The sequence below is a fragment of the Myotis nattereri genome (genome assembly GCF_964212035.1).
Source record: "Myotis nattereri genome assembly, chromosome: 14".
NCBI classification, from domain to species: Eukaryota; Metazoa; Chordata; class Mammalia; order Chiroptera; family Vespertilionidae; genus Myotis; species Myotis nattereri.
Window position 1 is genome coordinate 17,510,916 of NC_138089.1, and position 15,233 is coordinate 17,526,148.

The 15,233-nt window shown below is 38.9% G+C and overlaps 1 protein-coding gene across 1 annotated transcript in view; it reads left to right on the forward strand.

Moving 5' to 3' along the window:
* Positions 1–722: 722 nt before the first annotated feature.
* The window catches only part of DENND6A (DENN domain containing 6A), a gene marked incomplete at its 5' end in the record, with an annotated part of 48,388 nt that continues 33,877 nt past the window's right edge, over positions 723–15,233 (forward strand). The window contains 3 exons of the mRNA XM_081105956.1: positions 723–962; positions 11,634–11,672; positions 11,775–11,817. Of these exons, the coding sequence (XP_080962082.1) occupies positions 723–962; positions 11,634–11,672; positions 11,775–11,817 (322 nt within the window). The remainder of the gene's footprint in view (positions 963–11,633; positions 11,673–11,774; positions 11,818–15,233) is intronic.

Consider the following 15,233-nt stretch of genomic DNA (forward strand, 5'->3'; position numbering starts at 1 on the left):
TGCTGTAGAGGCCGACCTGCCTGCCAGTCCAGAAAGGTCTGGAGATGTTGTTGTGTGTATTGAGTGACTCACAGGGATCCAAGCCAAGAAAGGTGGGAGGGGCCTTAGTAGAGAGAAAAAGCTGAGTGAGGGCTCAGAACTCCTACATCAGCAGACCATTTGAGTCAACTGTTAAGCTAGTCATGCAACCTCTCAGAACCCATTTCCTTATCTGTAAAGAAATAAATAATGAGGTCTACGTACTAGCCATGATGCGAAGACTCAGTGAGGTGACCTTTGTAAAGTACTTGCTTGGCACATCAACTGGCACAGAATACGTGTTCAATGTTTGTTACCATTACCATTAGTTTAATTTAATTTAATAATACCTTATAATTATGGACCGGGATCATTCCACGCATAATTCATTCCTTAGTCGCTGGACTGCGAAGGAGGGTGCCAGGACTCAGAAGCCACCGTTCAGCCTCGAAGAGCTTTAAGACAAGGCGGCCGGCGCCTGATTCATAATCCAAGTCAAGCGCCGGCGTGACGTCCCCACGTCCGCGTGGTGCAGGGGCGGGGCCGCGCGGAGCGGGGCTCCCAGGGTCACGTGGGTTCCGGTCTCGCCCCTGCGGAGCTCGTCCCCCGCGGCTGCAGCTGCGGCGGCTGCGCCTGCGCAGAACCGAGCGCGCTCTGCGGCTCGCTCCGCGGTGGAGGCGGCGCGAACAGCCAGGGGCCGGTGGATGGCTCTGCGGGGCCCGGAGAGCTCGGGGCCCAGCTCCCGCGGGCCGTTGGAGGAGGCGGGGGCGGCGGCCGAGGAGCGCGAGGCGCCGGCTGAGGCTCAGGCGGCGGCGGCGGCAGCCGCGCCGCTGGACGATGAGGAGGACGATGGCCGCGGCCTGCTGCGCTGGGACGGCTTCTCGGCCTGGCTGCACTGCGTGTGCGTGGTGGGCTTCGACCTGGAGCTGGGCCAGGCCGTGGAGGTGAGGCCCGGCCGCAGCGCTGTCCCTCCGCCCTGTCCGGGTTCGCCCCGGGGCGGGCTTTGCAGATTGTGTGGCCTGTGCCGGCCTGGACCCCGGCCGCCGCGCATCTGGGCGTGGCGGGCCGCCCCTCCGCCCTTCGGGGCGGGCTGCGGTCTGTTGGCAGTTCCCCTGGGAGCATCCTGGGCTGCGGCTGGGGGTGAAAAGTTCTCCCAAGGCCCCTCCTAAACACTTGTTGTTTTTTTTGTTTGTGTTTTTGTTTTGTTAACCCGGTGTCACCAGAATAACTGAAATGGTTAGCGGCACCTGGAGGAGGCTGCAGGGCAGGATATTTGGGACTTCTTCAAGAAGCAAACAATGCCCTTGACATATGGTGAAATATAATAGCCAAGCTTCTTACAACATACTTTTTTTTCAGCCCAAGAGATTGTTTTGGTCATTCACAATAGTAACTCTTAGAGCATTTTAGTAAGCCTGAGCCGAAAGGCATAGCATGCATTTTCTTATTTTCCTCCTTTTGTTCCTCACTTCTCTTATTTCTTGATGTTGCTTCTGAAACAGTTGGCCTGGAACCTAATATGAAGGAGAACATAGGGAATATCTTTTGCTTGTGAATCTGTCATTTTCTATCTGTATGGCACCTTATTGAAAGGCCTTTGAATCTTAATCTGTTCTTGACATTGTTTAGGGTACTTTATGTAGCATAAGAGATTGCTTGTCTTTATGTGTCCAAGAAAAACGTTATCAGAAGGTTGTAGGTTTGAGATTTTATTTTTTAATTTTTTTGGTAGTGATGACATTTTAGTGCACCATCTCATTTTTACTTCAGTGACATGAGTTGGCTAGGAAAATTGGCCAGGAAGGTTTTTCTTAGTTCAAAGATACTGCTTTTGTATTCAGCCTGTCTTCTCTGTGTTTTATCATTATGTAGTTCCATACACGGTTTCCACAAAGATCTAGGCATTATGCTGGTTGCTGGCCATACAAATATGAACTATATGCTCTAAACTATATTTGTGGATTGAGACTACGATTTAGGGAAGAACCAGGAATTAATCACAGTAGCAGATAGGGCCAAATGTGGTGCCTGGCACATCCGGTGTTCAATAAATACGTGCTGATAGAACGAGTGAGTACAGGAACAATTCTTTATCTTATTGAGATAGAAACAACTGGTTCCCAAAGAATTTGAAGAAGAGATTTATAAACCATCTATTGACTATATTGACACATTAACCTGAAATTATATGTATAGCAAACTATAATTTAACCAGAAAACAATGGTTTGGGTTGTCGCAGTTTATTGCATTTTTATATAGCTATAGGAGATCTTTTGGGACTTTCATCATTTGGGACATTCTTTTTAACATGAGTATGTTTTTCTGACCAAATAAAGAATACTTAGCATAATTGAGGTGCTACAAAAATGTGGATCATTAAAGGTCTTATTTTGAATTTCATTTTCCATAGTATGTGCTGTTGCAGAGTTTTCTTTAGGTCAGTTATTCATAATGTTTTTTGCATTCTGAAACTTTAAAAAAATATATGATGAACTTCATGAACTCTCTCCATTAGGAAAATGCTTACTAATGCAAAATTATGTATTTGTTTCTTGTACTTTCTGGGGGTTATCAATGGACCTTATAGTCCGTTGTCTCTAGATTAAGAACCATTGATTTTAGAAGGTGTAGGATGAGAGTGCGGAAGATTCCCTAATGAAGGATCCAAAGACAGATAAACACATTAAGTGAGATGCAACACAACAATTTTGTTTTGTTTTCCTAAGAAACATAGGACATTGCATTTTGCCACTTTTAAAGAAAAAGGAACACAGATTAGAAACTAATATAACAAAATAGTTGAAAAACACACAGTATTTTACCTTTGTATTATGGCCCTACCCAGGCCAAAAATGGACAGGAGGAGTGGCTATAATGGGATGACAAGGTGTGTGTAGCCTGGCTGGTGTGGCTCAGATCTATGAACCAGGAGGTCATGGTTCAATTCCAGGTCAGGCACATGCCCAGGTTGTAGGCTCAATCTCCAGTAGAGGTGTTCAGGAGGCAGGTAGTTAATGATTTTCTCTCATTAATGATGTCTCTACATCTCTCCCTCTTACTTCCTCTTTGAAACAAATAAAAATACATATTTTTTAAAAAGGTGAGTGTAGACTTGTGTTGGAGAAGTGACATATAGTAACCCGTCTCTACTTCCTATAAAGCACAACCATGGGGACTCAAAAGGAAAATTAGTTGAAGAATAGGTAAAAATTAAGCTTGGACAGTAATATCCTAGATTACCTACCTGTGCTATAAAAAAACACAGTCATTGAATCTTAGGCCTCAGAGACTTAAGAATCTGTTCTGCCAAGACAGAAAATACCATTTGCCGATTTTAAACAAATGCATGAACAGTGCCACTTATTTAAGTTTAAATCCCTACTGAAGTGACTATAGAATATTGATCAGGAACTCTAGATTCTAGAGCTGGTTTTAATCTGTGTGACTTTGGGTACACTACTTTGCTTGTCTGAGCCTGGTGCTGCTCCTCTGTAACAGGGTAACGGTACATTTATCGTGGCATTGTGAGAATTAGGTAAGTTAATGTTTGCAAAGCATTTGAAATAGCATTTGGGACCCAGTAAGGCCTATGTAAGCATTTAGAGTCCCTTTTTCTTTTCTAAACTATATTTTTATTGATTTTGGAGAGGAAGTAAGAGAGAGAGATAGAAACGTCAGTGAGAAAATCATTGATCAGCTGCCTCTTGCACGACTCTCCACTGGGAATGGAATTGTGACCTCCTGGTTAATAGGTCTTTGCTCAACCACTGAGCCACACTGGCTGGGCGAGAGTCCCCTTTTCATTTTTGATGGGGAGAACCCCTCACTTTTTGCTTTGTGAAAATGAAGCCTTTGGACTTCAGTTTTCTTACTTGTAAGATGAAGTTGAGTTACTAGAATCAGTACTTTTTTCTTTCTTTTTTTTTAAGTAGGGGACTATTTTCCCCTGTGTAAATAAAGACCTGGCTAATCTGGTTGAAATGTTGCCTGTGTGTGTATATTTGGTTATAAGCAGCAGAAACTAAGCTACAGCTCAAGCAGGAAAGGGGAACTTGCAAAGGCTACAAAGGTGTTTTAAGATATCCAACACACAAACCTAGTGGGGCTTCAGAAAATGGCTAGAGCCCCAAACCAAGCACACATCTTATTTATGCTCTTGTTTTATGGATTTTGTTCATGATTTATGCTCCCTGCAAACTGACTTCCTCTACTTCCGTGATATTTATGGTAGTGAAGTTGCCCCTTTCAGTCACTTCAATGGAGAGTGAATTTCACTCTCCTTCCAAACACTAGAGGAAGGTACTCAGGCCTGGTTTGGGGCAGATTATCACTCTGATACAGTCAACTGAAGACCTGGGTGGTTGGGGGCAGATTATCACTCTGATACAATCAGCTGAAGACCTTGTTGCACAAAATGTCAGGGGGAGGGGGGGGTCGCTGTCTGAGTGAAGGAGACAGTTGGGGGCAGGGCGTCTTTGGAGCTAGAAGAGCCAGCAAAAGGTACAGACTGCAGGAGGTGTACTTAGCTTCTTTTTTTCCCTCTGAAGTGGCCCTGAAACATCATCAGAGAATCCAAGTGTCCTGTGGAATAGGTTTGAAAGTCTCTGCATTTAAAATAGTCTCTGTTACTTCTAGATCTGAAATTACCTGATTATCTAGGAAAGCCTTAATTATCTCAATACTACAGAATTGCCTTATTTACTCAAGTTCCCCTCCCCCCCATTGAGTAATAATATGCTCATTGTTGAAAACTTGGCAAGAAAGAAAATTATAAACACTAGAAAACATCACTCATATTAAGAAACAACTGCTATCAGTATTTGGCATTTTTGTTAATGCTTTTTTTCCCCTTTACATAATTTTGTATCTGTCAAGGATTAATTTGTTAGTAACAGAAACCCTGCAGAATAAATTTAAGCAAAAAGATTGATTGTGAGGAGTCTCTTGGGACACAGTTACAGGAAACAGGAATGAACCTTATGGAATTTGGAAAGCCCCAGGCTTTTTTGCCTTTGTTTCTGGAGCTGTGTGGTCTTTTGTCTCTGCTTTTCTTTGCATGTCTTGTTCCATTTTCCATGCTGAGGGTGGTTTCCTCTGCTAGTGTCTCAGTTTCAGCTCCCAGGTTCTACTTGACTTTGGGTTACCCTGGTACTGATTTTAGCCACTCTACTCTTATTCTGGAATAAGACTGAAGTGTAACGCAAGTAGTGGAATATCCGATTGGCTCAGAATGGGTTAAGTTCTCTGTTTTGTTCAGTGAGCTGTAATCAGGAGACAGGGTCTCAGTAACAGTAGTGGCTACTTAAGCTCGCTGCTGCAGAAGGCAGGAAGGAGACACTTTCAAAGCATGGGCTGTAAAAGTCTGCTTTTATTGATAAACGTTCTCATAAACAATTTGCCAGATCATTGAAGAGTCTTCATAAATATAATTTTATGGACCATAATTTATTAAACCATTTTCCTTAATTTGGATATTTAGTAGTTTCCTTTTTTAAAAAAATATTTTTGTATTGATTTCAGAAAGGAAGGGAGAAAGAGAGAGAGAGAAACATCAGTGATGAGAGAGAATCATTGATTGGCTGCCTCCTGCACGCCCCACACTGGGGATCAAGCCCACAATCCAGGTATGTTCCCTGACAAGAATTGGTGACTTCTTGGCTCATAGGTTGCTGTTCAACCACTGAGTCATGCCAGCGGGGCAACTTCTGCTTTTTTGAGTCATTGCCTGTTCCCCCTTATCCTCTAAGCAGGGTGGAGCCTGGAGTAGTCACCAATTTTCTTTATCTTAGCAGTTTCTGTTTATTTTTCTGAGAAGGATAAAGACAATTATGTGAAGGGTTGTTTCTTTCACTCTTTAACTGAGTGATCTGTAGCCCAGTATTTGATCATCAGCAAGTTTACTCTTTTAATTGAAATGGATGTTATGTGTAATTGTATGTTGCTGTACTGTCTCATTGAACCATCTGTTGAGCAGGTATTTATTGGGCACTGGTATGTTCTAGAGATAAAGCCTGATCATTCCCTCATCATCAGGTGGCAATTGAGCAGGGAAGGTAGGCTATTTAACAGTGAGTGCTTTGGTAGGAGGATATTCAAGGTACTCATAATAGCCTTTAAATTCCCTTGTGAACTAGTAGCACTTGATAGTTCTGTGATTTGAGAACTAAAGCTTTAGTGTCCTCTTGAGCTTCTTAGGCTCCCAGATTTTACAAAGGCTTCTTTGGTGTTACTAATCTCTAATTCTGTTATGAAATTGTATAATCCCAATCGAGAGATAATCTGGGGCATTCTCTTGTCCATTTAGTCCTGTCACAAGAACTTTATATTTTTGTATTTACTAAGATGCCTGATGTAAAACATGGACAATTATATATAAACTTTATTCTTTTTAAAAAATATATTTTATTGATTTTTTACATAGAGGAAGGGAGAATAGAGAGTTAGAAACATTGATGAGAGAGAAACATCGATCAGCTGCCTCCTGCACACCTCCTACTGGGGATGTGCCCACAACCAAGGTACATGCCCTTGACTGGAATCGAACCTGGGACCTTTCAGTCCGCAGGCTGACACTCTATCCACTGAGCCAAACCGGTCAGGGCTATTCTTTTTTGAGAGAAATGCTTCATTGTCCATTTCATATTCAAATTGATCAAGCTTTTCCTGTGGCATAATTTACCTTCGATCTTGAGAGAGCTGGAATCTTAGACTGAGGCCCAGTCTGTCCTAAAACTGTGATGTCAAGTCATTTTTTTCTACTTTAAAAATAAGTAAATAAGTATTTTCATTTAAGTATAACATACATAGAAAAAAGTACACAAATCCTATGTCTGTAGTTTAATGAATTTTTATAAAATGAACATACCATGACAATACCATGGGATTAAAAATACCCTGGATGTTATCGCTGCCCCAGAAATTTCCCTTCTTTCAGTTATGACTCATTCCCTTTTCCCCTTCAGTCCCTGGCAACCACTAATTGACTTTCTGTTTCAGATTCTGTTATTCTGTACATTTTATAAGAATGGATATTGTGCGTTTTGTGTCTGGCTTCTTTCACTTAGTATAAGGTTTTCAGGGTTCATTTATATTATATGTATTTAGTACTTCATTCCTTTCTACGGTTGAATTTTATATCAATCTAGCAGGGAGGGTAGACCATTTAATAGTGAGTATGGATGTACTATATCACATTTTGTTTATCATTCAATGGAAGTAAGGATTATTTCTACTTTTTTGGCTATTATGAATAATGCTGTTTTGAACATTCATTCACAAGTTTTTGTATGAACATGTTTTCACTTCTCTTGGATATATACCTAAGAGTGAAATTGCTGGGTCATATGGTAACTATGTTTACTAAATTGTTATCCACTATGGCTGCATTTTCACATTTTCATCAATAGTATATGAAGGTTCTAATTTGTCCATATTCTGTCAGCACTTGTTATTGTCTGTCCTTTCGATTACAGCCATTCTAGTGAGTATTAGGTGGTATTTTATAAGTTTATTTGCATTTCCCTTATGACTAATGATGCTGACTGTCTCTTCATGTATTTATCGGCCATTTGTATATATTTTTTAAAAATATATTTTTATTGATTTCAGAGAGGAAGGGAGAGGGAGAGAGATAGAAACATCAATGATGAGAGGGAATCATTGATTGGCTGCTTCCTGCATGCCCCCTACTGGGAATGGAGCCTGTAATCCAGGCATGTGCCCATGACCTCCTGGTTCATAGGTCAATGCTCAATCACTGAGTCACGCTGGCCCGGCAAAATGTATTCTTTAGATATTCTGTATATTAGACCCTTATCAGATATATGATGTACAGATATTTTCTCTCATTCTGTGAGATGTCTTCACTTTCTGGGTAGTGTATTTTGAAATACAAAAGTATTAAATTTTGATGAAGTCTAGTATATTTATGTTTTCTTTGATTGCTTGTGATTTTTATATCATATCTAAGAAACCATTGTCTAATGCATGGTCATAAAGATTTATTCCTGTCTTGGCCAGTGTTGCTAAGTGGTTAGAGCATCGACCTGTGCACCAAAGGGTCTCGGGTTCAATTCCCAGTCAAGAGCACCTACCTGGGTTGTAAGTTCGACCCCTGGCCCTGGTTGGAGCATGTGCAGCAGGCAACCAATAGATGTATCTCTCACATCCATGTTTCTTTCTCTCTCTCTCTCTCTCTCTCTCTCTCTCTCTCTCTCTCTCCACCCCCCCCCCAAAAAAAAACAACACACCCCGACTGGGAATTGAACCCACAACCTAGGGATGTGCCCTAACTGGGAATCGAACCCACAAGATTTCAGTACAGTACAACACTCCAACCAACTGAAGCCACACCAGCCAGGGCAGGAGTTAATGTTAGAGATCAAGGCAGGTGTTTCTGGGGAAATGTAGTCTCTTCCAGTCTTGGGATGCTTGGTGGGGTTGTGCAATGGAGACAGATACTCAGCCACGTGGTAATAGATACCCATTCACAAACAACTAGGGTGCATGCAGGCATGAATTTTCCCCATGTCCAAGTAATACTAGCAGTAAATTAACCCATCTTCCTAATTTTTCCTTTTCCTGTGACCACGATTACTCCCCTACTGAGGTGGAAATGTTAGGGTATCCAGGGCAAGTGGCAAATAGACATATCTTTAAAGAGAATAGCCCCATTTAAAACATTTTGTAATACTGTTTTTCAGTACATATACATATTTTTCTGGGGCATATGTTTTCCTATTTTATCATAATGTAAAATATATACTATGCCATTTTTAGGCCTTAATAATTCTATGAAATAAAACATTTTTCTTATTACCTGGCCACCTCTCTCTTATTTGTTATAACATGGGATGTCGTATCATAGGTAACAAAACAAGGATGACATTAGCTGACGCTCTGTGTCCCCCTTTGATCCCTCCCAGGAATGCAAGTGGCTTGGGCTTGAGTTGTGGAGAAACTAAACTTCAAGCGAGAAAGAAAACTCCAGATACTGGGGCCAAACGATAATCGATTAATTTCCTTATAGGTGTCAGGAGCTAACTGACTAAACTAACAGTAATTGCCCAAACTTATATTTAACCCCCCCTCCCCCACGAAATAAAGTATATACATAGAAAATAATTCTAGTAACTGACATTTGTGCAGTTCAAGCTACTTGACAATGGTTACTTTTTTTTTTTTAGATAGGGAGTTTGAGGTTTTTAAAATCAAGTATAAACTTTTCTATTAAGTACAGAGTGGACATTTAGAATTCTATAGCATATAATAATACACTGTTACTTTCTGAATATTATATCTGCTCCAAAATAAAATACTGGATAGCCCTAAAAGAGTACATTGAAATGAATTTCTGGAATTCTGTTTGACAGTCTAGTACAACCAGTTTTTAAAAGGTACAACCAGTTTTTGATAGGTTATGTAGTTTTTATATCTTTCTAGCTTACTTATATATATAGCTATATAAACTTCTTATAATATACACATACACAGACATATATACACATGTTGTATATATTTAAGGTACTCTTATATAGGTAAAACATACCGACATCTTTTTCTATATTGTCATGCTGATATTTAAACCATAGGAAACCAAAGTCCAAAAGAATCACTGTGATTATGTAAAAGAAAGGAAAAAGAAACTTAAAAAGAAACTGTATTTACTTTTGAGTGGATATTTTAATCGCAGGAAATAAAAATCTGAAGGGCACTTACATAAAACTTATTTTAGAGGCTAAGATTAAGCTATTACAGATCACTAAGCTTACCAATATGTTTTAGACCAGCAAACTCCAGGGTAACTTAAATGGAATGAGATTTTCATAAAATATGGCTAAATAGGTTTTAAGCGTCCCATTTCTGCTTTAAAGGGAACAAAGTAAAATAGTCTCAAGGGAAATGTATCTACACATAACGAATTACATATAAAATACTTAGTTGTTGAATGGACTTAATTTGAAGGTATATCCACTGATTGAAGACATACAGTATATTTTAGTGTCTACTGTGTAGCAGAGATTGTTGTGGGCGTCAAGATAGAGTGGTGAACAAAAAAGACCAGTTCTGGCCTTTATGAATTGTGGAGACAGAGATTAAGTGAGGTTGGTCAGTACATGGGATACAAAGCAGGGTAAGTAGAGAGAGTATGCTTTGGTGTCGTTCTGTGTTTCAGGAATGGTGGATGGTTTTCATGTAACCTACTAGCTCTGTAGACCCTCCCCATAAACCTGGATTGAGGGCTGTGATTGCATGTTAATGATCACTACTGTAAGTGCAGTGAGGAATGGTGGCTGGTATACTTCGGAATCAAACTTAAATTCAAGTCCTAGCTCTGGCACTTACTACATAAATAAGTTTTGGGAGAATTATTTAGCTACTGTGAACTTGTTCCCTCTTTGGTAAAGATGGGGAGAATTGACAGGGTTGTGAAAATGAAAAACTCCAGAAGATGCTCATTAAGTATTAATTCTCCCCATCTTTTTTTTAACCTTAGTTTTCTTATATGTAAAATGGGGATACCACTACTGGCCTTGTCTATGATAGTAAGAACTAAATAAATGAAATAAATATGTGAATCTACTTTAATATGGTTTATAATATATTACTATATGTTATTTATAGAAAGGGAAGATTTTCAGGCTCTCAGCAGCTTGGGGACTGGAAGAACTCATGGATTTTCCAGAAGTGGAAGTCATGGATCCCCACATTAGCAACCCAACATTAACATAATTTAGCTACTCTTTGGTATTGTTTTCTCTCCTTTTTGTTGTCAGCCTCTAGCTAACCTGCTCATCTCTTCTTCACATTCCCAAGAGAATCTGGATTGGTCCACTGGAGCACTGATATTCTTGTGGGCAGAAGTTTCACACTCAGCCAGATACAGGCAGATGATTGGCTTGTAGAATGGGTGCCCTTGGATCTGGTGTTTACTAGTATTTATTTCACAGTAGCTATTTTGGCCTAGTCTTCCTTCCTTTGCTGGGGCTATGGGGCAGGATTTTCCCTCAGAAGGTGGCTTTGATTACTGCAGACACTAAACCGACCTATCTAGAAAAATGCAATAATTATTTAAAGAAATTAGAAGTGGGATAGATTTTATGGTGGGAGATGGCCTTTGAAATTTCTTAAACTGCAGATAATTATTTTTTCATTTTTCTTTTAATAAGAAGTTAGTAATTTATGCTACTTCTTGGAATCAATTGAAAATTATTCTTTTTTTTTTCTTTTTTTATTATTTTTTTTTTTGAAAATTATTCTTGCTTGAAGTATATACCAGCTGATAGATCAATTTCTCTTTAGATTTTAGGCTTCCAAAGAAAAGACTCATTAAGCTTTGAGTTATTGGTAATTCAATTAGTAAATTATTCTTGATAACTCAATATTTCACCAATCTTTTAGAGATAACTTTGAGTCAAAAAGATTTTTTTTTGGTCTAATATAAATTCTCAATTCTCCCAACTTCTCACATATTTCATTGTTAAAGTTTGTGAACTATTTCTTGAAACTATTTGACGATAGCCATATAATGTTTATAATATACACTAATATATACTAATGTTTATAATATACACTCAATATATTTATGTATAAAATTTAACTCTTCTTCTCCTAGGTAATTTATCCTCAACATTCCAAACTTACTGATAAAGAAGTAAGTAAAAATATTGCTCTGTATAGTTTACTGTTGTATTTGTTTATTTTTATTGGTGTGTGTGTGTATGTCAACATATATAGCTTTTGTTTTCTTTTTCAGAAAACCAATATTTGCTATTTGTCTTTTCCAGATTCAAATTCAGGTAACTATTTTTCATGTGGTGTTTCTGTTGAATTTTTACTAAGAATACTGATTTTACTTTAATATGTGAAAATTGATTGAAACCGCATATTAGAACGCCAACTGTTTCAGCCTAACAGGTCAGTGATTTAGATTCCTAGCTTTATGATGTTTAGTCATGTCTTATTGATTATAGTTGGTTCAACGTTTAAAATAACTATAATGAGGTAAAACATCCAGGAAAAATAAACTGTTGAAATAGTGAAGAGATTGAAAATCAGCAACATTGGTATGTTTGGGGATTTTTTTGTTTGTTTGTTTGTTTTGTTTGGGGATTTATAATAAGTAGTTTACTTTTAGTTTAGGGTTTGAGATCTTGCCAAGAACTCTGTAAAAGCACTAAGTTAAAAACACACACACAAAAACACAACAGGTGAGTCTGGTTATAAAGCATGACCATCAATTATTTTCACCCAATAATTTATGTGCGTTAATATATGGAAAGTACTTGGAATAGTGTCTGGTGTGTAGAAAACACCATATAAGTGTTTGCTATTATTTTAACTTGATTTTGCTGGTCTCTCAAACTCTCCCTAATTGTTGAAATCTTTCAGGTTACCTCTCGTGTTTCACTTTTAAAACAGCTTTTCAGGCGTGGTATAATGACCAGAGCTTTCAACTTCTTAGACCACACACAGTTAGAACCTTTTGAAACAAAGACACTCTAGTTCCCTTTCCTTTTGAGGTTATTTCTAATATTCTACTAATTTAGTTTAATTAATCTGATTTGGGAGATTTGACATTTAAATTTTTTTCCTTTTCTTATAAATGCTTCCAGAGTTTTTTCTATATATTTGGAACTGAGCTTTTTTTTTTTTTTAAATATATTTTATTGATGTTTTACAGAGAGGAAGGTAGAGAGATAGAGAGCTAGAAACATCGATCAGCTGCCTCCTGCACACCCCCTACTGGGGATGTGCCCTTGACCGGAATCAAACCCGGGGTCCTTCAGTCCGCAGGCCGACGCTCTATCTACTGAGCCAAACCGGTGAGGGCTTGGAACTGAGCTTTCATGACATAGGTAAAAGAGAAGTGCTATTTTATAAAAAATAAAATTAAAAGATGTCTTTGAGAGATCCCTGTAGGGCATTTGTTCTGACTTGGAATTATTGGAATATTTTATTAAGTTTTGCCTACAAAGTCCACACATGCAGTTTTTAATGTAGTAAATGTTGGATTGGACTTCCTGGACTCAGGGTAAGCTGAGATGTATGGATTGCAGGATGAGGTGGTTATGTGTTTGGAGTTCCAGCAGATTCTACTACACATTCTTCTCTTTCAGTTAATAGTTGGTTTTCATGGCTTTCTTTCTTTTCCTATCTCCACATGAGCATCAAGTTATTATATGGTGTTCAGATAGCCTTTTCATTTCTAATTTTGTAATTAGTCTTTCCATACATCATTTTCTTACTGGAAATTAAACTGAGTGTAAATCAGAATTTGATCAGTATTTCAGGCATTTGAGTGATCTACCAATGTTTTGTAATGCCTTTTTAATAAAATCTACATCAAATGAAGTGTGGTTTATTTTATTCAAAGTATGATTGGCACTTAGAAGTAAAATTAACAAAAGATCTTAAAAACAGACACCTTGCCCTCTTACCAGATGAATATTATTCTAGACACCAAAAGATTGTGAGTTTTGTGTGTATTTAAGATCACTGTTCACAGTTGTGATTATCCAAAAAGTTTATTTCACTTAAGTGTTTTATTAAATGGAAGTTGGGATTACTGTGCCAACTTTGAAATGGATTTAATTTTTCCCAAAGTAACTTTTATTGTTATGAAAGGAAATCTAGGCACAGTAGAGCAGTCTTTAGGAAAGTCTAGGGTTCATTTCTGTGATGCACACTTTTGTTTTTATAGGTTTTAGAGAAGGGAGAGGGAGAGAGAGAAAGAAATATTGATTGGTTGTCTCCCGAATGCACCCCGACCGGGGATAGAACCCGCAATCTAGGTTATGTGCCCTGATTGGAAATCAAAGCCTCAACTTTTTGGTGTATGAGAATACATCCAACCAACTGAGCCACCTACCTGGTCAGGGCTCCAGGGTGCACACTTTAAAAAGTAAAACATTTAGACTTTGGTATGCTGAATAGGTAAAAAAGAATCCTTTGGGAATTCCCAATAGAATGATTTGCCAATTCTCCACTTCTTCCACCCCGTACCCACACACACACACCCTAGATTTCGTGTCTTTAGAAATTGGTTTGTTTTTAGGTTTTGATTTCTTGTTCCATTTGAATGGTTTTTATCTTTAGGAGCCTACATTTGAAGTATGCCTACTCTTTGATAAATATTTGTCAGATTTTATTTTTCCTCCTTATTGTTTATCATTAACATTGTCTAGATGCAAGTGTTCCTAAGGCTTAAGCTGTAATGGGTAGCCAAGGACTATACCACTATATTTTAAACATGTCCAGAGAGAAAAGTAAGCATTAGTAGAGAAAGTTTCAAATAATTATGAATTCAAGGGAAGGATTAATCCTTGCTCTGGATGGATTAAATGTGCAGACAATATTTGTTGTCTCAGCAGATTTTTTCTCTATAAATAGCAGGGACATCATCATGTGCTTTACAGTTCCTAGTGCTGAAAGCAATGCTTCTCACACTATCTGTGTTAAAAGGCCAGTTGGATTTTCTTTTTTTAAAAAATATTTATTGTTGAGAGAATTACAGATGTCCCCCTTTTTTTCTCTGATTGCCCCCCTCCACCCGGTTCCTGCCCAGCCTCAGGCCTTTACCACCCTTATTGTCTATGTCTATAGGTAATGCATATCCTATATAATAAAACCCCAATATGCAAATCGACCAAACAGCGGAACAACCGGTTGCTATGATGCGCACTGACCACCAGGGTGCAGGAGCTCAATGCAGGAGCTGCCCCCTGGTGGTCAGTGCACTCCCACAGGGGGAGCACTGCTCAGCCAGAAGTGGGGCTCACACTGGCAAGCGCAATGGTGGTGGCAGGAGCCTCTCCCGTCCCCACGGCAGCGCTAAGGACCCCTCGGGGGATGTCCAGTGAGGGGTCCCAGACTGCAAGAGGGTGCAGGCCAGACTGAGCGAGCCCCCCTCCCTCAGTGCATGAATGCCGTGCACTGGACCTCTAGTGTGCATATAATACCTTTGGTTAATCTCTTCCTGCACCCTCCCTTTTTCTTCTGAGATTCATTGGTCTGTTTCATGTTTCCATGTCTCTGGTTCTATTTTATTCATCAGTTTACTTTGTTTATTAGATTCCTTTTTTGTTTATTTCGATTTTTAGATTCAATTGTTGATAGATATGTATTCATTGCCATTTTATTGTTCATATTTTTTATCTTCTCCTTCACCTCCTCCTCCTCCTCTTCTTCTTTATCATCATCCTTTTCCTAAAGA